General features: G+C 37.7%; 1 protein-coding gene across 1 annotated transcript in view; it reads left to right on the plus strand.

Annotated features, from left to right (window-relative positions):
• The window catches only part of arhgap35a (Rho GTPase activating protein 35a), a 97399-nt gene that overhangs the window by 61416 nt on the left and 12657 nt on the right, over positions 1–23326 (plus strand). Inside the window, exons 3-5 of the mRNA XM_088345014.1 lie at positions 6750–6891; positions 17839–17916; positions 22251–22382. Of these exons, the coding sequence (XP_088201140.1) occupies positions 6750–6891; positions 17839–17916; positions 22251–22382 (352 nt within the window). The remainder of the gene's footprint in view (positions 1–6749; positions 6892–17838; positions 17917–22250; positions 22383–23326) is intronic.

The raw sequence follows: 23326 nt of genomic DNA on the forward strand, positions 1-23326 counted from the left end.
TCAGCAGAGTGATTCATAAAGTGTTCATTAGTCCACAGTGTTGCATATTTAATGTTTAACAAGTACTTTGTTCTTGTAAGTCTTCAAGAGTAAATAGTGTTTTCATCGAAGTCTTCTCATTTCCTCATCCAAAAGTACACCTAACCCAATGTAATTATTCCCTTGATAACGTTGTTATATATTATGTTTTTGTGCATGGATACAGGATGTTTTGTGCATGCATTTGTTTACTGTTGGAGTGGGGTATAATTACTTGTTGGCTGAGAACCAATACATACTTATATGGTGGATAACTTATCGCTGAAGTTGGAGACTAATTAGTGTAATCTCTGCTTTTGGTTTGACTTTCTCAGGGGAAACAAGACAAACTGTAGAAGATCAGTCTAAAAGTGCCATTGTTTCATTGTCCCTGATCGCTATGTGGGAGCACTCCAAACAAACTGAATTTTGAAAGCAAAATACAAACCTACCCTTAAGTAAACTGATGTTGGATGGGATACATACCCAGTGAATAATGACATATTCACAAGTACATTTATGTCTAACCCACTCATTTTTCAAACACATTTAATATTTTTGGAATAATTTTACTTCCGTTATCGCCCAAACAAAACCGATTGCCCTCTTTGCAAGCCATAGTTTGCAATTACTGTCACTTTTCAAAATGAATGGTAAACTGCTTAGGCAGAGGCGGCCACAAACTGGGTAGTGGAAAACAATAACTTTCAACAGCTTTTGCTACATCCTGCTCTTCTCCGTTTTACGTATGACATTTTTTAGGGCAAGAAGTACACAGATACTAGTATCTTTGCAATTTCACTAATAATAAGAATTAAAATGGTAAGCAAAGTAGCTAATGATAATGATAATCTGTTCTAAAAAAAAACAATGGTGCAAGTTGAATGGTACTAGAGAAGCAGGTCAGTACTGGTAAATACTTGGCTTTTTATCAGCATAATTAAAATCAATATAGATATTATGGCACCCATTCTCACATATTACGTACTTCAAGGTATTCCAAATTACACTTGAGATTTTTCTTTTAAAAAAAGATTCTAGATGTCTTGATTTTCAAGGTGCCACAAAATTACCCTTGTAGCTGAAAATAAGGGATATTCAAATTTTTTTATTTTGTCTGAGTTTTGTTTTTTCTTTACACACAACAACACCCTTGACTTGAGGCGTGAAGGGTTTTGCCTTTGTGATGAGCGACAAGACTCCTCTTGACAATTTTCACTTGACTCTTGATTTTCTAGTGGAATGTTTTTTTCTCCCAAGGTATCTCCTTTTCTCTTTACTCTCCCCTAGCCACGCAGTGACACTTTTGACCTTAAAGTGTTTATCAGTCATGGTATGCTGTTCATTCTCTTGCACCGCATGGTACAGAAGGGCCTTGTGCTTATTTGAGCTTCTGTGATACTTGCCATGCATGATAGCAGGACGGAACAGGTTTTCACACATTCATTGCGAGGTTCATGGAGTGTTTAGCGTCTGCCTTTTATCACCTAATGGCCACAATTTAGAAGTGTTTTTTGTTGATGTTTTTTTCCCATTAAACTCATTATGAGTATGGACAGCTAGAGGGGTGTACTCCTAGATTGTTTACCGGCCACATTATCATGATGGTGGCTCACAGTCTGTGACCTACATAGGCAAGGACAGGCCCCAGATGAGTGATTTTTGTTCCCCTTGAACTTTGAGCTTTTGTGACCCGGGCTTGAAATAGTTGGGCGTGGTGATCACTAAACGAAATCTACAGGTTTTTTTTCACCCTCCTCCTGTGTTAGGGTCACCATTGACCCATTTTGGATTTAATTGCGAACAAAAACCACATATATTTGTTTCTTTCATCAAGGCTTCTTGACCTTTTAGGAATTTCTGTTTCAACAAAATGAAGTAAAAATTAGTTGTCCATACATTATAAAACACTATATTCAAAATTGTTACTTTATAATTGTTAGTCGATTTTGACCCAGCTATAAAATAAGATGATAAAACACTAACTACCACCAAAACTGATACCATAAGTACTCTGTCAGTCAACATACTGATAAGTAGCCTCTCTCCCACTCGTGTAAGCTTAGGCGATTCTCATTTTGCCATTTTCCAATGTATTTTCCTCAAAAATAAACAAAGACTTGTCAAGATATGTAAATTCAATTCATTATAGAGCTTGTAATGATTTTTTCGTGCAACAATGATGAAAGTAAGCCTGGGGAGTATGTATCAAATTCTGGGCAGCCTTTGATGCCAAAACCAACAACTTTATATCTGGAATGTACAGATTTACACAGGTAAAGCTGTAAGTGTCATCTCTAAAAAACAAAACGCGGAACATGCGCATTATTAAAGGTGGGGTCCGTTATTTGAGATGTCCTTAAAAAGTTGAAAGTATGTGTTAACAATGGCCCAACTGAGTTCTATTCTAGCGATGCTGTTTCGGGTCGTGCAACATATGAGCTAGAAAGAAATGGGGGAGATGGAAGAGAGGGTTGTAAAGTGACATAATGCTTGTCTTCCAATTTTTTTTAGTGTAGCATGAATATGGTAAAAAAAAGTGCTGTTCCAAATACGGTGAAGACGGTAACACAATACACAAAAAGATGAATAAAATAAGTTTTCCGAACGAGTCTATGAAATGCACGTACTTGATAAATGCGATCATTATGGTGGCAGAGATGAACTAATTTCAAATTCTGGACTGCACGTTTAGCGTATAGTTAAGATTATTAAAATGTAATAAATAAATAAAAACTACAAAAAAAATATCTAGCAAATGTGATGTAATAACCCACCGGTATAGTCAGGTAATAGAAAACCTGCTATTTATTTGTATGATAATCTTAAAGTCAGATATACCATTTTTTTTAAAAAAAATTGAAATTAAGGTGCACACAAGAAAAAACAAAAATCCATAGACCCACACAAAAATAGAAACACATTTTTTCATGGATGATGAAACCTAACAAGGTAATCAAGACATGAGAAAAAATAGTGATGTATTATTGTTTTTAGCATATTTAAGTTATGGTCTCAACCGACCCACTAAGATCGGGCATGTTAAAAGCTAACATAAGAAGAGGGTTAAATAAAAATCCCATCCGGCAGAGTTTAGATTTGGATCATAAATCTTTTGCTAATTGGCGACTTTTCCAAGAACTCCTCACATATTTGTGTTAAACTCTATAGTTGCTGTAACAAATTGATCATTTTCCATCATTGTGTAGCGCAGCTGCCCTTACCAAAAAGAAACTCCATTTACAGTCTGCTAAAGCTTGGGATCCCTTCAGGGTAGCCGAGTTGTGCGTTCATCTTGGGAAGTCTAGAATGCTTTGACTTTTTAAGCAGTCAACATATCTGAGCTACTTAGAGAGCCCGAGGGTACCGTCAACTCCAAGTAGTGACGGGCGGCAGCAAATAATTGAAACAGTTTTCCGAGTCCCATTTTCACATTCCCGCTTTCGTTTACCTGAGGCAGTCACAACCTGTGTGACTATCCCGTTGCTCTCCCTCGCTCAGCAAGAGGCCGGAAATGTTTCCCTCCCGCTCTATCCTGCAGCTTTTTTTCATTTGCCCTCATCCGCCAAGTGGAATGTTTTGAATTCCTCTGTCACCTCGCTGCACTCGAGTGTCCTCATGCAAGAAGTAGAAGAGTGGGAGATTAGTCCAACATAGACAATACAATCCGACTGGGATATTAAACATTGCTGGGGAGAAATAAGTGCTGATAGAGCTGACAAAGCTCCTTTTTATTTGGATTGCTTGTTTTTCCCCCCTTTTTTAGAGGAGTAAAGCATCAACATGGTTTTGAAAGCAGGCGCCTGAGTTCTGCTTTTAGTGTGCCACAGAGCACAAACGTTGTTTTCCAAGAAAGCCACGTAATTTATTTCAAAGCTGATAAATGTGTTGTCATGTTTATAATCCTGCTGCAATTGTTTTTAGAATATATCATTCTGCAGATTATAATATCCAATACTATATACGATAACAACAGATTCTGAAATATTTCCCCCAAATAATGTGTGTTTCTGTGCCTATTTAAGTTGTTTTAAATCAGTGTTGCCTTCTTCATGTTCCCCGTCATAGTAATTGTGAATGGAATATACTAAGTAAAACTAAGTGTCGCTTAAAGTATTTTACTCAACAGCTGTTATTGATAGCCTCCCCATTCAGAATGTAATGAGAAATTATTTAACGTATCCCCAAAAATAAAGAATAGTTTCTGAGGACCCATTTTTTCAGAATTATAAGTATTATCACTTTACTCCTCTAATGGTCTTTTAAAACAGTCCATTCATACGGAATGTGCTCTGTATTCTAAAATAATCAATTTTTCAAACGTCATCATCAATATTTTAAAATGTATATTATAGTGGCCTTTTTCCGTTTATGAGATTATGCACTGTAGAAAATAAATGTCTGCCCCATTGGCAGAAAGATTACCTATTGTGAATATCATTTTTGTTGTTTTAATATATTTTAATAATGATTTTTTTGTGTAATGATTGCCATTATATGGTTGGTTGGATCCCTTAATCACTAGGGTTATACGGGCACCAATTTCTGTGGTGTGATTTGGGCAATTACAGCTTAGTGGTGCCCATCCCTCTCCAGGCCAATATTCAGTATGTCTCCACCCGGTCTCGAATCAGGGCCCTTTCGCTTGATCGGCAAATGTGCTAACTACTGCACTACGGAAAATAAAGTGTTAAAAATACGAAGTAGAAACAAAATGGCCAAAGGTTCTGATACAGTATACAAGATAAAAACATCTGTCATTATAAAAAAAAAAAAAAAACTATTTGAACTGCTGTTTTTATTTTACTGGAAAAACAAAGTAAATATATACTATATTGCAATTAAAAAATGAGCACAACATTCTGGCGATTGTATGGTATTTGCAACTCAACATTTACTTTTCAATAATGTTCAAGCGAGCATCTTAAGATTCAACACTGTATTACTACACTGGTAAACACATTATGGTACATTACTTAAACCATTTCTACTGCATTTAAAGTGGGGAATCATAATCATGATAGTTTGAGCCTGCAAAGGATGTATTCCCTCTTTAAACTTTCAAGGTCCAATGTCAGAGCGGCAGCTTTATTGACTTTGACTTGATGGCTTCAAAGCTTTCTCAGAATTGATTCTTACCAGTAAGTCAACCATTGTGGTTTCTTTATGTCCACCACATTTGCCCAAGGGTGCTTAACATCTGCAAATATTATAGAGCTAGTGAGGCATCACTTAAGTCACTTTGAATAGAGGCTTGATGCAAGGCAATTGTTAACAATTTGACCATGCAAAGGACAACTTATGATTGTCTCTTCAACTGACAATGCTTCAAATGCACAAGTCAGCTTCTGATCAGGTTCTCAGTTTTAATTAAAAGTTCCTTGCTTTTGTGTCTGCTGTTTCACCGTTACGTGCGTAGAAGCAGGTTGGAAAAGCCTCAGTCCGGTATCTGGAGCAGAGGCCACTCACGCTCCATCACTCTAATGAGCCGACATCCACTGCACTGTCAGGCTGCTACGGTCTATGCGCCCAACCAACCGTGCATCCCCAAGCTCACCGACCAGCCTGCCAGGACACTGCCTCGGGCGGCTGACAGGCTTACTGAAGATGCGGGCCTTGGGGGCCTTTAAACCATGCCGACTCGAAACCATTAACGTTTGCTACAATGATCTGCTGGCGGTACAGCAGTGTTTGGGTGTTAAGGAAATTAAACTTTGTTTGAGCGTATTTCCAATGAATAATAAGACAGAGATTGTGGCATTGTCGTTGTGATGCCTATCTTGGTAATATGCAGAACATGCTGAAAACACGGTTGAGCAAATCATCACTTATCGTCGCTTATCATCTTTGTAGGAATGTGAAAAATGTGCGTGTTCGTACTAAAAAAATACAGTTGTACCTTTAGCTTAATTTGTTCCAGGATCGTGCTTGTAGCTCAAATTGCTTGTGTAACAAGCAAATGTTCCTGATTAGATTTAGTTTAAAACTAATTGACCCGTTCCCAACCTCCAAAAAAGATCTAATTGAAACCAAAATAGCTATAACACACATCTCCCTGATCACTAAAACGAATAAAAGTGGTAATTAAAAATCACACAATTCAGTAAAAAAAAAAAAAAACTAAATTAAAGTTTATTATAAGTTGTCGTACCGATGGGGTGTGCTTTCTGCGGAGGGAGACGGCACACAACTTATAATGATACGTAAGCACTCATCCATCCATCATCTGCACCGCTTATCCTCAGTAGGGTCGCGGGGGTGCTGGTGCCCATCCCAGCTATCTTCGGGCAGTGGGCAGGGGACACCCTGGACTGGTTGCCACCCAGGGCACACAGAGACGGATAACTCGCTCGCTCATTCACACCGAGGGACGATTTTCACCAGCCAATTAACCTGACATGCATGTTTTTGGAATGTGGGAGGAAACCGGAGTGCCCGGAGGAAACTCGCGCAAGTACGGGGAGAACATGCAAACTCCACACAAGAACGTTCGATCTCATGACCTCAGAACTGTGCCGCTGTGCGCAATTGTTTTACAGCATTTTTTTTAAATTTTGTCTGTTTCTGTTTCATTCATCACTTTATTTGGCCCTTGTCGCAGGACTCACATCACTATCTTTTTCAACAGGTGTTTAAAGAAAATCCAAGAAGATTTTTATCTTTGTCAATCAATCTCGACAAACCACCCAAGTCTGACTCCTTTCAACGATTTTGTCTCCAATTTCTTTCAGAAACAGCGAGCCAAGCCAAGGCATTCCATCTCCAAACCTATCGAGAATAACTACTTCGGAATGCCGTTGGTTGCCGCGGTAACTCCGGAGAGGCCCATCCCAGTATTCATCGAAAAGTGTATCCGCTTTATTGAAACAACAGGTAAGGAAAACAAATAGATGTGAAGGTGCTCTTTATAGTTTTTGGTCACTTAACCCCTTACTGTTATGTAAGGGTTAAGGTAACGGGCCGCTGTACTGCTGATAAACAAAACGTCTGTACAATGTCACCAGTCATTGAAATATGTCATAACCCATATCATTGGAAGGCTTAAACTCTTAGGATTCAAAATATACTCATCACAGAAAAATCACGATCAGTATGAAACAAGATACCCAAAAAATATAAAGCCGGCGTAACTCACCAATTGCGTCAGCTGGTTGTCATCGAGTTCTTTGAATGTGCGCAAAAACTGCTTCATTGCATCCAGGAAAATCCAGATAATCTTAACAGTGTAAAATATTTACTACAAAACACACAATAATGCCTACAGATTTTTAAAAAACAGCCTAAAAGCATGTCTGCTTCGTTTTACTTTCCTTCTTGTCATTTGTTCGTTTCACTCCGAAACTCCCCTTTAAAAGTAAACAGACTCGTAAAATTATTCTCTATACGGTGGTTAGCTTCTTACCTTTTGATTGACACCAGCCTCGGCCAAAAGCAGGCTTTTTCTCATAGTCCACAGCCCGCATTAGCCTATCTGGCCTGTTTGATAAAAGAGAGATCGCCTCTAGTAGATCCGAATATCTTATGCCACTTGTAACCGAAGTGTTGATTGACACATTGGTTAGCCAAAGAAATTTTCAGCATAAAAGTATACATTTTTATGCGTATTCAAGATAAAGCCAAAATTAGACGTGTGCAAGACAATTCATTTTTGTGCACCATTATTAAGTGCAGGTAAGCACAATCATTGATTTGACTTGTGGAAGGAGAGGTTAAACATTTATAACTTTTTCACAATGTGTGCAAAATTGGCCTAACTATAATACACATATTCAAAGGTTTTAGTGTTGGTCGTCTCCAACTTGACACTTTTGAAAACGCCTCAATCTACTCTTAGAAAATATGTAAAATACAATATTTAGTTTTTGTTTTTCAGATTGTGATCAGATTTGGCTGGGTACGGGATAAGGCTTCAAGCTATTGTATCACCTGTTTTCCAGCTAAGAAGCCCATGCTATACTTATTTGCAAGAATTTATTTGCAAAAAAAAAAATAGCTGCCCCACTCAGATGGATAAAACAGCTTGATTTTGCAGCGCAATTCATTATCAATGCCATAAAATAATAATTTAAATGTTTTTGGACCAGAGGACAATGTATAATGGACTTCCACTATACGTTCCTATTGTTTGTCTTTATTAAAGGTGGGGTGCATGTCCCTAAAACGTTAAAAGTTAAATATTTTCTCTATTAAATATGTGTTAAGAATGGCCACCTAAGTTCAAAGAGCCCTTAGCTTTATTTTCCACCGCGCCTCTATCTTTTATCTTTCTTTTAGCAAAGCTAAACATTGCAAAGATGGCACAAGCCAGGAGATGACAACTTGGAGAAAAAAAAGTTACAAATTCCATACAGCTCCTTTAAATAAACACAAATGTTTAAATGTTTGTAAACGTCTAGGTGAATACTGCCTTCATTGGGATATTTTTTCGTCAAAAAGGCAAAACAATGCAACATGCGTTTTAGCACGTTAGTTCATCAAAAATATTAGTGTCGCTTACTGACATTCCTGCACATTCCGCCTTTAATCTCTACTGTAAAAAGGCACGCACGCGTGGATTACTCGAGCTTTACAAAAAAATCTCAGCAGCCTGCTTGTTACATGAAGAAAAGCGGAAGGCAGGTCTCCGGATAATGAGGCGTCATGTTAGACTTCACCTTTTCCGTGTTCATTTGTGAAACTGAGCTCTTGCAATAACGTCTGAGCGGGTAGGAAAAAAGCTCGAGTGTTTGTTTACCAACGCGCCCGGGCTGAGGTGTTTCTATTTCATTTGCAACTTGATACCCCCAGTGTTTGATTTATTCACTTTCCCTTCCTTGTCCTTCACTGACCTTGTTTCTGTAGTTGTCTCACTCCTTCTTCTCCCCCCGCGGTCTGTTTGAGTACTTTCTACTTGTCATCTTTGATTTCCTTCATCTATTTTTTCACCCGCATTTCTTTTTCCCTGCAGTCTTATCACCTGTCTCCATCTTGTATCCTTACATCTCTTCTTTCTCCTGTTGCATTCTTTTTATTGAGCAAGCTCCCAGAAGTCAAAAATCACGTTACGGGTTGCTAAAGTGAACTTGAATGAAAATGTACTCACCGAGTACTCGCACAATCTAATAGGGATAACCAATTATTTTCAGTTGAAATGAATTGAGTTACATTTACTGTCATTGATAACAATGGGGTGAACATTGTTTGCAACAAGATTAGACAAGACACTCAAGGGTAAAGACTTAATAAAGACTTAAAGAATGTCAAGATAGATAGGCAAACATATTTACATGCTAGTGCTCGGAGACTGGCCTACATTGTAAGAGTGCAATAAAAATAGTCCATCGTAAAATAAAGTTCAATAAAATGTAGTGCAATAACATTTAGCAGCATCAAAATGAATCACAGTTTCGTACTATAGTCATTTTGAAATTATAAAGGTGACATTTTTCATAAAAAAAGATAATCAAAATAACAAAAATAACCATTATCATTAAAAAAGGTGTACTACATTTTTATAACTGACAACTAAATTCTCTACAGTCTACATCTCTACAGTCCAGTAACAGCTTTCCTTTGAGAGAAGTTCTCCAAATCCTCAACATTTAATGTTCACTAATTTATGCTGTCCCTCCTCTTACAATGCTTTGTAGTACTGTAAATCAGAATAAAACATTTTGACGATTTGAAGCAGTTTGCTAGATTTCCATGTCTCCCTAAAATATGAGTCGGTGTCATGTTTCCAAATTCATGCCAAATCTTAAATGTGAAAATTCAACGTTTGAAATTAACATGCTATTCTTGGGCCCTACTTTTGGAGGTACAAGGTTTATCCTCGCAATTATTTTTACATTTTATTGTGCCCAATCAAACTTTTGGGTAAGTTTTCTGCAACATTATTTTAAATTAATTTGTTGTTTAGAATATAGCGATATGAATTAAACATTTTTAGTTCAGCCAATAAATCGAATATTGAATGTATAAATCAAAACATGTAACAATCATTTATTTAGTCATTTACATTACTTTCATTTTGAAAACAAATTATAACTGGTACCCTTTTGTGTTCAAGGCAAAAAAAAAAGAAAAAAACTAATTCCAGTAATGAAATTACTTCCAAAGTGGATGATTGTCGGTTAATGAGTAATTTGCACATAGTTGACAAAATGTCTGATTTAATGAGATGTTCTTATATTTCAAGTTCGTAAAACAAATGAAGTATTTTTCATTCCGTATGAATGGACTGTAGCATTTTTGCGGTGGGGGCAGAAAATAAAACAGAAATATCCCAGAGAAATCAACTAACACGCATTAAGTTTTTTTTTATCATGTAAGCTTGCGTGTATCATCTCTGTACCACAAGCCCCACAGATTATTTGTGTTGCGCCATAGTACAATACCTACATAGGGTTCCTTCTTAGCAGAAATACACAGAAGACAGGTGGTAATGGAAAGGATTCACCGCAAAAGTCTAGGGACAGACCTGGGCACTCTGGTCCTCGAGGATTGCATGTCCTGCCTGGTTTTTGAGGTTTCTCTGCTCCCATACATGTGAGCCTAAGCTTCTACCAGCTTGTCATGGAGCTGTTAATTTGTATCAGAAGAGTTAAAGATGAGAAACCTCCAAAATCGACCCCAGGAGGACCGGAGTGCCCTGGTCTGGTCTAGGAAATACTTTCCTTTTTCCCTTTTTTTTTTTTTTTAACTCTTCCTCATTTGTAAGCATAGCACCCCCAACAGCAGGAAAGGAGAAATTGAGTAGGGACGGTGACAGTGAGGTAGATGTTTCTTTTTTCTTTCTTTTTTTAATTCAAATCGATATTTTTGATAGTGTATACATTTTTTATTCCTTCAGAAAATGCAACAATATCATCCTACATACATATTATTTTGGAGTTCATGAAATGTCATCTTGTACCTTAGGTAAATTCATAGTCGCTTCTTTTTACTTACTTACCTGCGCACATGCTTTTTTTTTTTTTTTTTTAAATAACTTTTTATTTCTCACACACACTTTAACAGAGGGTTGATTCAGCGCACTCGCTTTTTACCCAATAGTGGAACTTGCGCACAGATGAGTAAGTGCCAGAGGGGGAAATAAGTAACAGTGTATTATGATCTTTTGGTGGTTACCGTAAGTCAGACTTACTTATCTGCTATCAGCGTCTGCAATCTGCTGCTATAATGGCGCTTGCAGGAAATTACGATACCGTGCTGACACAGTGTTTGTCACCTCCGCGGCGGCTGATAATCAGCAAGCATTGTGAAGCTGACCCTAAGCTAGCCGTGTTGACCCGCATCCCTAGTCTTTCGTGTAAAAACACCTTCCGTAAAGCAAATGGCTGCTGTGTTTCTTTCATCCTTTATCTTCAAAAATACCTTCAGGAAAATGTTTTTGTAAAGGCTGGTGGCAATCCTCACTTGAGCCCCTAGCCAGATCTAATCTGAAGAAGAAAGTGTTCTTTTTTGACAATTATTATAACAGATTGGTCATATTTTCTTAATAGAAGATTTTTTCTCAGAGCACAATTTCCTATTGTGTTTATGATTTTCTTCTCTGGAGACAAGTTTCTTTGTCCTTCAAAATAATATTACTGCTATTTTCTATTTGTTATTTTGTGGCTTTTATATACCACTGCTGTTATCTACCATCTACTCTGGCTTTCACTTCTTCTGATCTCGCCGATGGGTGCTGATGTTATATGGACGAGCGTGTACGAGCATATCTCCCGGACCTGCCAGCCTCTGCTGTGATGCAAAGGGGAGCACCCGCCGACACAGCTGTCGCCGCAGTGAGCGATGAAATCAGTCTCCGGGCGGCAGAGGCCATTGATAGAATGTTTGGAATTCGAGCTGATGGAAGATCAGCTGAAGTTTCATTCCAATGTGGCGGGAGGCAACACCAGTTATCCTGTTTGTGTATTAGTATGATTGTTCATGTGAATGCTGCTTTGTTGAGACAATATTATTGCTCTTATATCAGAAAACAACTTTTATTTTTGATCCACAAATTCGATTTTCATACTGCTTTTGTCATTAAGGGGCACTGGTCAACAATACCATCATAGCTCAGTACGTCAATCACAGTAGTCGACAGCTTATTAACTGTGCACAAATAGAAGAAAAAAAGTCACAAATTTGAAGTACCAGTATGCTTTGAAGAATCTGGAGAATCTGGCTAGCTACTTATGTCTTGTATGTTATGATACCGATACGGATTTTTCAGGTCCGATACGATTATTTGCATTAAAAGGATTATGATAACAGATATTTGGAGCCAACATGTACTTGCTTTAAAAACCTTAAAAATTTGGAGTGAAAAAATATTAATAAAGCAAAAAGAAAAAATGTTTGAAAATGAAAGTACAATTTTAATAGCTCCCTGAAACCTTTTACAGTAAATACATTTGAATGTCAAAACAAATAACATGACTTATTCTTCACTTAAACAGAAAACTAACAGTGCAGGAAATACAATTGATCTGAGCGGCAACTCAGATAAAGCTACATAAAAAGTTAAATAGCATCTTTTAGTAGCTCCCTGAAACATTTTACAGTAAAAAAAAACAACTAGAATTTGAACACTACTTACATGACTAATCTTTTACTTAAACAAAAAAACTAACTGTACAGTAAATACAATTAGGTTTAGCTGCAACTCGTAAAAAAACTGAAATAGCTCCCTATTTTCATTTTTTTACAATATAAACTAATGTGACTTAAAACAAAAAATGCATCAAAATTTCAACGTGGCTTGTCAATTGAAAGGTGTGGGAACTCCTGTTCGATCACAAACACACACGCTTGAATGACAAACTAATATTATGATAAGAGCTAATATATTAGTCTCCAACTAAGTGTGCCTCTCTTAAACAAGTTGCCTACACTTTTTATCTGTTAACTGCAAACACGCTTTTTTACCACAGACACAGGCATGTCAAGACGAGTTAGCAGAGCTGCCACTATTACGTTATTGTACCTGCTTCAGTGGCTCTGCCCCTGGTCGCTTATCTAATCTAAAGGTGCGATGTTGGTAGCATTGGAGGAGACAAAGAAGCAGGAGAGAAGGATAGCAAGACTCTCCTGCATCTGAGCCTAAATAACCAAGTTTTAAATATATTAAATTGGCCCGTCAAATAGATAAAAATGCAGATACCGATGTCTGTCAAATTCCCCAAAAACGGTGCAGATAATCGGCCTGCACGATAATCATTTGACTTCTAAGATATGTATATTTATACACACAATATAACATACAAAATAGTTTACAATATCCAAAAGTATTCTCACCCTTGGTAGGGTTATTATCCTCAGACTCAGGTCCTCTACCAGAGTCCTGGGTGTTTATAGGATTCTGCGCAGTATCTTAGCTGTTCCTAGGACTGTGTTCTTCTGGATTGAGGCTTCAGATGTTTTTCTGGGATATGTTGGAACCACTCTTCCAGCTGGAGGGGTTACTCCCCTGAGCGCCCTCACTACCATAAGGACCACACTGGCCTTGACTTTTCACATATGTTCAAGCAACTCTTTCAAACCTTGGTACCTCTCCAGTTTCTCAAGGTTCTTCTTCCTGATCCTGGCGTCAGCCGGGATCACCACATCTGTTATCACCACCCTTATCTGCTCTTTGTCCACAACATCTTGACCTAGTCGGTAGGCCAGGACCTGCTTGTCAGTCTGGAAGCTGAAGTTCCACTGGATCTTGGACTTGTTGTTCTCAGCGACTTTCTATGGTATGGCCCAGTGGGATTTTGGTATTTCTATGCCATACTGGTAGCAGATGTTCATAATATCCCAGCTACTTGGCAATGCCTCTCTATGTATTCTGATCCAGCAAGTACCTTACACTTTGCCACGATGTGCTGGACTGTTTCAGGAGTGTCTTTTCACAGTCTGCATCTACTCTTATCCCTTAGCATATTTCAAATACGTATAATTGTTCCCGTTTCACTCTTTTATTGTGTTTTGTTTTTTAATTAAGACCAAAACAAGGATGGGAAAGATTGCCTTATATGCTAGATAGTTTTACTCATTTTAATTTTCAGTTCTTACATTTGGAAGGGAGAAAATTAATGTGTAACCTGCCAAATGATGTTGTTTATCCACTTTTAAATATAATTTTCCACTATTATTAAATAAATTATTTTAAAAATATTTTCAAACTAAAAACATACCTAAACTGGTTAGAGTGTTTTGCAATTAGAATGAGATAATCTTTTAGCAGTATATTATATTAGTGTGTGATTGTTATGTAGTTTTTTTGTTTTTGTTTTTTTAATCTGTTTGATCCTGTATCCCTAGTTGTTATTTGTGATTGTGCGAGCTAGAAAAGCAGTGGTCACCGTCCTCTATGCAGCAAACCTTGAAGTCTAGTTGTTTTGATGCTCACCGTTCGTAAGACCTCTCAGCCCACCTCGTCTTCATTCTGTCTGGATATACTTTTTCATATTGTACATCTTTCGCCACACATACATCACTCTCCTGTTTTTGCGCCCGTCCTTGCCCGTATACCAATTCCCTCGTTACCCACCATCCTTGGCTCGCTTCTACTACCGCTCGTCCTGTTTTCTTGTCTGCTTTGAAAAGCTTTTGTAGATAATTGATTGGGAGATGGAGGTGGTCGATTCTGTATGCTTTGACTGAAAAGCACTTCTTGCTGCCTAACCCCCCGTGCCTCTCCTCTCTAAATCGCTTCTTTTCGATCTTTCTTTGTCTCTATCTAAAGTTTGAAAGGACAATTTCACTGATGACAGGTGGATCTCTTTCCATCGAAAAGCTGTTAAAGATATGAATCAACTGTAATTTTGCTTGTAGTTATCGTAGCTGCTAGAATTGGAGGCACATTTGCCCTTATTTGACAAGACTCCCTCAAACTTTGTGTAAAATGTTAACTTTTAACTATTTGTCAAATATTTATGTTGAAAAATTGAAGGTCAATTCATATTCATGCACAATTTAGACGATTGAGGCACTGGACGGAAGTGCAATTCATTTAGCAGCTATGTAGACTATTAAGGACCATCAAGTCGAGAACTAATGGACTGAAAAACAACTTTTACCTTAAGGCAGGCATTTCCAAAGTCTGGCCCGGGGGCCAGTTACGCCTTGTTGTCAACTTTTTACTGGCCATCTGCCTCTGTCATAAAGTTAATGAATTTCGGCCTGCCAGTAATGTCGAACATAGTCTAAAATAGATTTGTTCAAAAGAAAATAACCAACATTTAGCGAGGTGATTACAGTAACTAATTGGCCACCTTGCATTTTAGTCCACCTAATTTCCGACATGGCAACTGTAGGTAAATAAATAGCAAAGTTGACTGTGAGGGATGCTGCTTTCAGGACAAGTGGAAATAGGAGTATCTTTTCACCAAAATCAGCTGTGTCCGCCTGATTGGTCAAAAGACTGACTGTTTTCAAAGCATATAATATCAAAAGCTACTATCGAAAGAAACATGCTGACTACAAAAAGCTAACTGGAAACGAACGCTGTGAAAAAGTAAAGCATCTAGAGGCTGTTTTTTTTTTTTTTTTTTCACGAGACCCTGCGAGCCAACAAAAAATGCTACAAAGGGGAGCTACGAGGTCGGTACGCTGATTGCAAAGCCTTTCTCGGAGTGTGAATCTATTAAAGACAATTCAAAAGATGCCAGGCTGGATAGTCTGTCGGCCCTCACACATTTTAAGCTTACTAAATCTGCCCACTTTCTGAAAAGTTTGGACACCCCTGCCCTAGGGCAAAAGTCACACTCAACACTGAAAAATGCTTAGACTGAAATCTGCATTAATGACATGGCATGATTCTTTTTTTCTTTTTTTTCCCATTTTAAATCACTTTTTTGTACTATTACCCTTAAGTTATTATCTTAACTGTGCTATTGCATTGTTTAATGTTTTTGCACCATCAGTATGACACTTTGTGTTTTCATTGTGTATTTTACTTGTTACAACGACAATACATTCTCTTTTGTTCTATTATCTAAATCAAAGCAATATTGTATGCTAGCAACCACAAGATAACAGTAAACAATAGGTTTGTTGTCTCATAACCTTGTATAAGTTTTAGTCAATACGATTATTGGCTAACTTATAGGCCATTTTATTTTGACTTCTAGAACACTTTTTATCTTAGGAGTTAGAACAATTAATATAATCAATGTGTCTGCCATCCAAGACTACTTAACCCTTAAAAGGTGGGAATTTTTTAGACATTTTTTAAGTTCTCACTGAATTTTTATCAGTAACATAAAAGCAAGTCAATTGAAGGTTTTGTAATATTTGTTTATTTCTGAAAATATCAGATTTGGTTCAATGATACAAAAATCACTTTATAAAATGCTTTGTTTATATTGGTGCATGATAACGATTTTTTTTTTTTTTATATGTTAGGAAAGTTTATCGAACTTAATAGAATTGATTTGTTTTGTGGCCATTTACACTAATATATCTTTCTTTAAAATAGCTTTTTCTCATATAAAGGCTATTTGCATTTTGTTTTTATAAGCTATTCTTTCAATCGATCGATCTGCATTTAGTTTTTTATCTCACTTTGAGGCGGCATGGATTTGTTTACATGGAATACTTTTTTAATGTATAAAACGATCTTGTCCAATTGCCCTGATTGTATTGTATCATTTCCAAAACATTTCTGTAACCAGCACAAATTTGGCTCCTCATTTGGTCCCAGCAGGTTGTGCATGGCGAAAATCTGCCTTACTTGCAAAAAAATCGCAGAACTCTGTGTGCAAGGGAATAATTCCCCCATGTTCCTTCCACTTTGTGAGTGTGGGCCGAAAAGCGGAGCAAATCCAGTCGGAGACGGGCTTTCATCCCTCCTTTTACCGATTTCACGGTCATTTATCAAAGCAGTCAGCAAATAGAGACAATTTAAAAGGGGACCAATTTTATTGGTTGGCATTTCTGTTGTAGCATTGAAGTTAAAAGTGTTACTGCTGCTTTTTCAAGACCATATGGAATGCGCTCAAGGTGGTGCTTGCTTTTTTTCCTACTTATTACTGGCTAACAAACTTAAAGCTGACACGGTTCCCTAGATAGTATACTCTAGTCCACAATCACCAGAGTCTTGCATGTTTTAAAAGTTTCCCTCCTCAAACACACCTTTCAAGCAAGCTTAGCAGAAACCTGAGCCAGATTCTTTGATTCAGCTGTTTTTGAGAAGGGAAACTTCTAAAAGATGCAGTACTGTTCGGCCCTGAGGCCCTAGCATCTTGACACTTACAGATTGAGGGGTTTTTAATGATGGCACTCTACTCTTTGGCTTCTTGGGAATAGTAAAAGCAGCACAAAAAAGAAAGAGTACAGTAAAAAAATCTTAACAGGTTAAAGTCTAGAGCCTTTCATGATTATTTTTATGTGATTAAGTAATAAAGTCCAACAGAGGCTACCGAAACAAGCGTTACATTTTTAACCCTGAGACGTCACACTTCAGAGTGCCTTTTGCGTTGTTAAAAGGTTAAAAACAAACTATATAAGCATAGGTGGAAGGTTTTTGGTGGGAATTCTGGGCGATTGAAGTTTTCACACAATAGTAATTTATTTTCATCCATCTATCTCATGTTTTACAACATATCTAGTATTAAACTAAGGATGTGGATAAGTGGTGCACTGTTTCAAACCGTTGTGTCTTGTTAATGTGTTACTCTCATTCAGCCGCAGCTTGTCATCAGCGGCCGCTTAGTGGCCCTTCAACTTTTCTTTATGGGCTTAATAAGCTCTTATGGTGTTTTCAACAAGTCACATAACAATGAGGGCAATAGAAAACTCTTGCCTCGTGAGTGCTTCTGTATACAAACCACAACGGCATGTGACTTTTGCTCTTCTCACCAGGTTTGAGCACAGAAGGCATCTACAGAGTCAGCGGGAACAAGGCAGAGATGGAGAGCATGCAGCGTCAGTTTGACCAAGGTATGTTTTCCTCTAATTAGGTTCTACATCTGTGGAACAATGTAGGTGGAGAGATCCTCTGTTTATGACAGGCAGCTTCAAGGTTATAAATGGGGCTCCAGGGCCGGTTATATAGCATAAGGAGTTTTTGGGGAGGGCACAGTAGCACATTTCTGCCAATTTTCCTTTCATCGTAAACAGAAGTTTTAAGCCAATGATGTTTTCTGAACAGGTTTTGATTTTGAATAGTGGCATTTTTGTGAAAGGAAACTGGACATGGAATAAGACATAAATCCTATAAACCTTAAAGTCTTCCGGAATTGGATTCACGGGAACAACAGCACAAGATATATAGGGTGCTGGGATTGCTGATACGTTCTATTTTTTATAGGTGTGTGTGTGTGTTTTTGATTGAAAATACTGGATACAATTTTACAATCAAGCTCTCAATTACAAATGTAAATAAAACATAAATAGAAGAGGAGCTTTGTAACAGGGACATTTTTCAAACAGCTCCTATATAGCTGCGGAAGAGAGCTTCGCTCTTATTGTTTATATGTTTCATATTTGGTCTTTCCACTGGTCTTAAGCAGAAACCTAGTCATTTGTTAATCACCAACCATTTCATTTTGTGTTTCATTTTGAAATAATCAAATTGGCAAAGTTGAGTAAGCTTGGAGTGTTTGAGTTCACGCCCCTATACCAACTGAGCTGCACTATCAGGCCTGGATTCTAACATATACGGTATGATACTAGCATTAGCTATTAACGGCTGCAATGTTGGCATTAGCTGTGTTTTCAGGTTTTTTTTTTTCCAGCCCAAAATGTTTTTTTTCTGTGGGAAAAAAACTAAAATTTTATTTTACAAGTTTACAAGATGCACATGAAAGTGCTAATTTCAGCGCCTATCAGCCATGTCTGTAAAAAGAGGCTCTTAGTCAATACTGGCTACTCATGAAATCTGTAAACGGAATTAAATTGTCCCTATAAATCAGTGGTACCCAACTGTTTCTCTACTTCTAAAAATAGATTTGATTTTATCTCATCACACTGTTTTACACATGGTACCAAAGATAAATGTTAGAGTTATCCTGAACGATATAAGTAAACACAAAAAAGCACGAGTGGGGAACCAATTCTCTGGTGTATCTGATCATGAAATGTTCTTTGAAGGGCATTAAACAAACGTATTGTAAACATGGTTTCAGTATTGTGTTCATAGTTTACACTGTAAGTAAATTATTTTAATCATGGCCCCACATATTCAACAATGTGGTATCATGAATCAAAAAAGTGTGATAATAATATAAAATCTAATGCCTCTTCCCAAGTCATCTACATCCTTAATTGTCTAGTCACTAGACTGAAATGTTTGGGATTTTGCGCTTTCCCTGCTGCTTTCCCTTCTTGATTCCTGTTTCATCAAATTAGCGCTATTTTTCGACTACTGTAAAACCTTGAGTATTATGTGCACCCAAAATTTGAGTTATTTTTCGGGTAAAACTAATTGTATGTTTCATATACAGTGGGACCTCGCTACTTCGCGCTTCGACGTTCGCAGATTCAGAGCTTAGCGGGCCTAAAAACTAATAATAATAAAATATATATATATATATATATATATATATATATATTTTTTTTTTTTAAGCATTTTTGAAGGGGCGTCGCTACTTCGTGGTTCCATGTTTGCGGGTTCAGAGCTTCGCGGGTCTAAAAATAAATAAATAAATAAAATAAAATAATTTAGAAAAAAAAAATATATATATATATTTTTCAAGCATTTTTGAAGGGTCGCTACTTCGTGGTTCCATTTTTGCGGGTTCAGAGCTTCGCGGGTCTAAAAAAAAAATAATAATAAAATAATTAAAAAAAAAAATATATATTTTTTTTTAAGCATTTTTGAAGGGGCGTCGCTAAAAGTGGTCGGCGGCGCCCTCTGTTGGCTGCGGCTGCATCGGCTCGCTACAACGGGTCAGGTGCAATCGACATTTCGTTCTGTGTACATTGTTACACAGAATGACAATACAAGGAAATTATTATTATTATTATTACTTCGCAGAGTTTCACTTTTCGCGGGTGGTTTTGGTCCCCATTAACTGGGTCTAAAAAAAAAATATATATATATATACATATATATATATATATATATATATATATATATTTTTTTTTATTATTTTTTTTTTAAGGTGCGCCGCTACTTTGCGGATTTTCACTTATCGCGGGTGGTTTTGGTCCCCATTAACCGCGATAACTGAGGTCCCACTGTATGGTTATATGGTTCACGGATCCTCTTAACAGCATGGTTTGTTAGGGCGCCAATGAGGATGCAACTCTGGACAGCTTTCCCCACTGTTGACGGTTCCTGGCCTGTTTTTGGTCGCGGCAAAGGTGGCACCAATCCATTCCTTAATGTTATCGGCTGAGTTCTTTTTTGGTCTTCCTCTTCTCCTGCCCTCTTGAACTGTGCCCTGGAGAACTATCTTGGCCATTCCTGATGATCTTGTGACTTGACCATACCACTAAACTTTAATGACTAAAGTTTCAGTATGTGCACAGTTGACATTAGTTCTTCGTAGGGTGCAACGTGCCCTCTGATGTCGTTTGTCACATAGGCTAAATAGCTGATTCCTAGATGTTTCCTGCAGCCGCAAAAAAATAGTCAACATTTTTCTTTTCTCAACCAACTCACGGCCTGGTACTGGTCCGCGGCCTGGTACTGGTCCCCGGCCCAGTACTGGTCCCCAGCCACAGGTGGTTGCTGACCACTGTTATAAATGATTTAACAATCATTCATCGTTTAAAAAACAAAAACAAATTCAATCTAACATTTTCATATTGCCCACAAGAATAATAGAAGAACGCACTGCGTCATGTTTTGTTTCAGGTCTCTTAAATTTTATCTGTTTAGCCAGAAGATTTGGAGCCCTAGTATCCACTAAAAATGTTGATATTTTTTTGGGGGGTCCAAATGATTATTAAAACAATGGAATATATTGTGTAAATAATAGCTTTACCATTAGTTTTGTACTTGCACCCATCATGTACTTGTGTGTATCTGCAAATCATACATTCCTATGCATTTGTCTTTTAGGGTTAAGGCAGTTCATTATCTCTAGATTGGTTTGTTTAATGAAGCGTATCATGGGTAAGATGGATAGTGGAGCAAGATAGCATCAGAATGTTTGTGTCGGGACAAGTCATTGAGATGGGGTCCAAGATCCAACTTAAAGCACTGTTGAATAATTCAAGACAGTCATTTTTATTGATGGTTTGTCTGGAATTGATTCATTTCACAGTGTGTGTTCGCAGGGACTGTTGAACTGCATTGCATCAAACTGAGTGTGGTTGCTAATGTTTTGATTCACTCATTTTTCTAAATTCGTAGGGTTAAATATGTAGAACACCTGCAAAAACATTTAGACTTTGAAAAAAAATTAAAATGAGAAAAACAATTTAAATGAAATAATATTTAACTCATCCAATGCCAAATGTTTCCCTCAAATGGAAAGTGTGGGTGTCGGTCAACTTTTACTAGTTTGACTTATTCTTGAAGGCCGACAGAACATTTAGTTCTTTAGCTATATAGGTATAGGACATATAAAAAAAGCTCTAAACCTCAATTTCATTAGAAAAAAGTATGTTTCTATCTTTTACTAGTGTGTAGTAAACAGTTGAACATTGCTAAATTTCATAGAAATACTTGTTTCCTTGAAAACCTCTGAGAAAACAAATTTGCATTTGTGATACCTCCAGTATCTTAACAAATTTTCCCTTAACACAAGGTGCCCTTAAAATAATTGAAAGTTAAAAAAAAAAATATTTAAGTATGTGTTAACAATGTCTAACTAAGTTCAAAGAGCACTTATGCTTTAATTTCCCACCGTGCTTATCTGCTTTTATATCACTCTTGGCAAAGCTGTTTGGGGTGTAACACATTAGATAGGGGAAATGGGTTTGGTGGGGAAGTGCTGTAGTGTTATGTAATGCTCGCCCCCACAGGTTTTCTAATGTTTCTGTTAGTGTTGCATGGAAATGCTGAAAGTAATAAGAGGCTTTTTGCAAGTACAGTCCAAAGCCCAAGAAAGATAAAAAATTCCACCTCGCCTAAAAATGCACATACTTGATGCTTCATGATTGAGCTGACAGAGGCTGCAATTATGATACAAGCTAGGAGATGGCGGATATAAAAATTTCAATATTCCATACACCTCTATTAAACATAGGAGAAAAATACACTTAAAACAAGCAAGATTTTCTCCCAATAAGAGTGTTTTTTCATGTGCTGTGTGTTTATTTCGTTTTGAGGGAGGGTCTTAATGTGATGATAACATTCGTCCTGACATTCTGTTTAACAGATCATAACCTGGACCTGGTAGAGAAAGACTTCACCATCAACACAGTAGCCGGAGCCATGAAGGCCTACTTCTCCGAGCTTCCCGAACCTCTGGTACCCTACAGTATGCAGGGCGAGTTAGTGGAAGCTTTCAGTAAGTCCTTGGGTGCTCTTATGAAGTAATACAAAACGGTGGGTGAGAAATTCAAGTCAGCGGGAGGAGGAGGAGGGCTGCTTTAAACCCATAGTGTATTGGATTTTCCTTGAAATCCCTTTTGCATTTCTTAAAGCTAACAAGCACAACTCTCACACGGCAAGTCCATTCATGGGGAGAATTGGATTTACCCCTCAGCACCAACTGTGCAGAAAAGGATAGAGACGAGAATATTTTAGACTTGGGGGTCATGGCGGTGGGGGGAAGCAAATGGGGTGATGACGACAGGATGCCGGAGAGTTGTCTCTCCCTGATGAAGTCGTGGCTGAGATGAACGAGGTCGCTCTGCTCTTCTTCATTTTTTGTTTCCCTGCTTCCACTCAGGAATGAAGATTTAAGGCAGAGCTTTTGACTCGCGTGGTGCCAGATATTTAGCCCAAGGCCGCGACCCGCCGTCGCCTCTGCGCCGCTCACACATACGCTCAAATATGAGCGTGTGTGTTTTTCATTTTTTAACAGCCCCGCCGAGACCCCTCAGCTGTGACAGGGACCTGATAAGGCTCCTGCAGGCACTTGCATAAAAGCGGGACTGAACGCTTGGGAAAAGAAAATAAGTGCAGGCAGAAAGCTTGCCTTGCGAGAAGATTGCCAACTAATGCAATGCTTTGACGGAATTTCCCCTCTTGCTGAATGAAAAAATAACATGTATATTACTATGATGCATTCACTGTAGGTTGAGCTGTTGCTTTTTCGGTTCAAAATGTGAATGCACAGATCAGGGCGTCTGTGGCTGGTCTACATCCCACAAATGTGAATAGTTGAAACTACTCCAGATGTTCTTTTTGTTTTTGGCCAAACCAATATAGATTTTCTGTTGTTGTTAATACTAATGCTAGTAATTTTTACGAAAAAAAAAAAATTAAATGTCCTTCATTGTCATTGAT

This window comes from Urocampus carinirostris, chromosome 10, assembly GCF_059441175.1.
Source record: "Urocampus carinirostris isolate Australia breed hairy pipefish chromosome 10, RoL_Ucar_1.0, whole genome shotgun sequence".
NCBI classification, from domain to species: Eukaryota; Metazoa; Chordata; class Actinopteri; order Syngnathiformes; family Syngnathidae; genus Urocampus; species Urocampus carinirostris.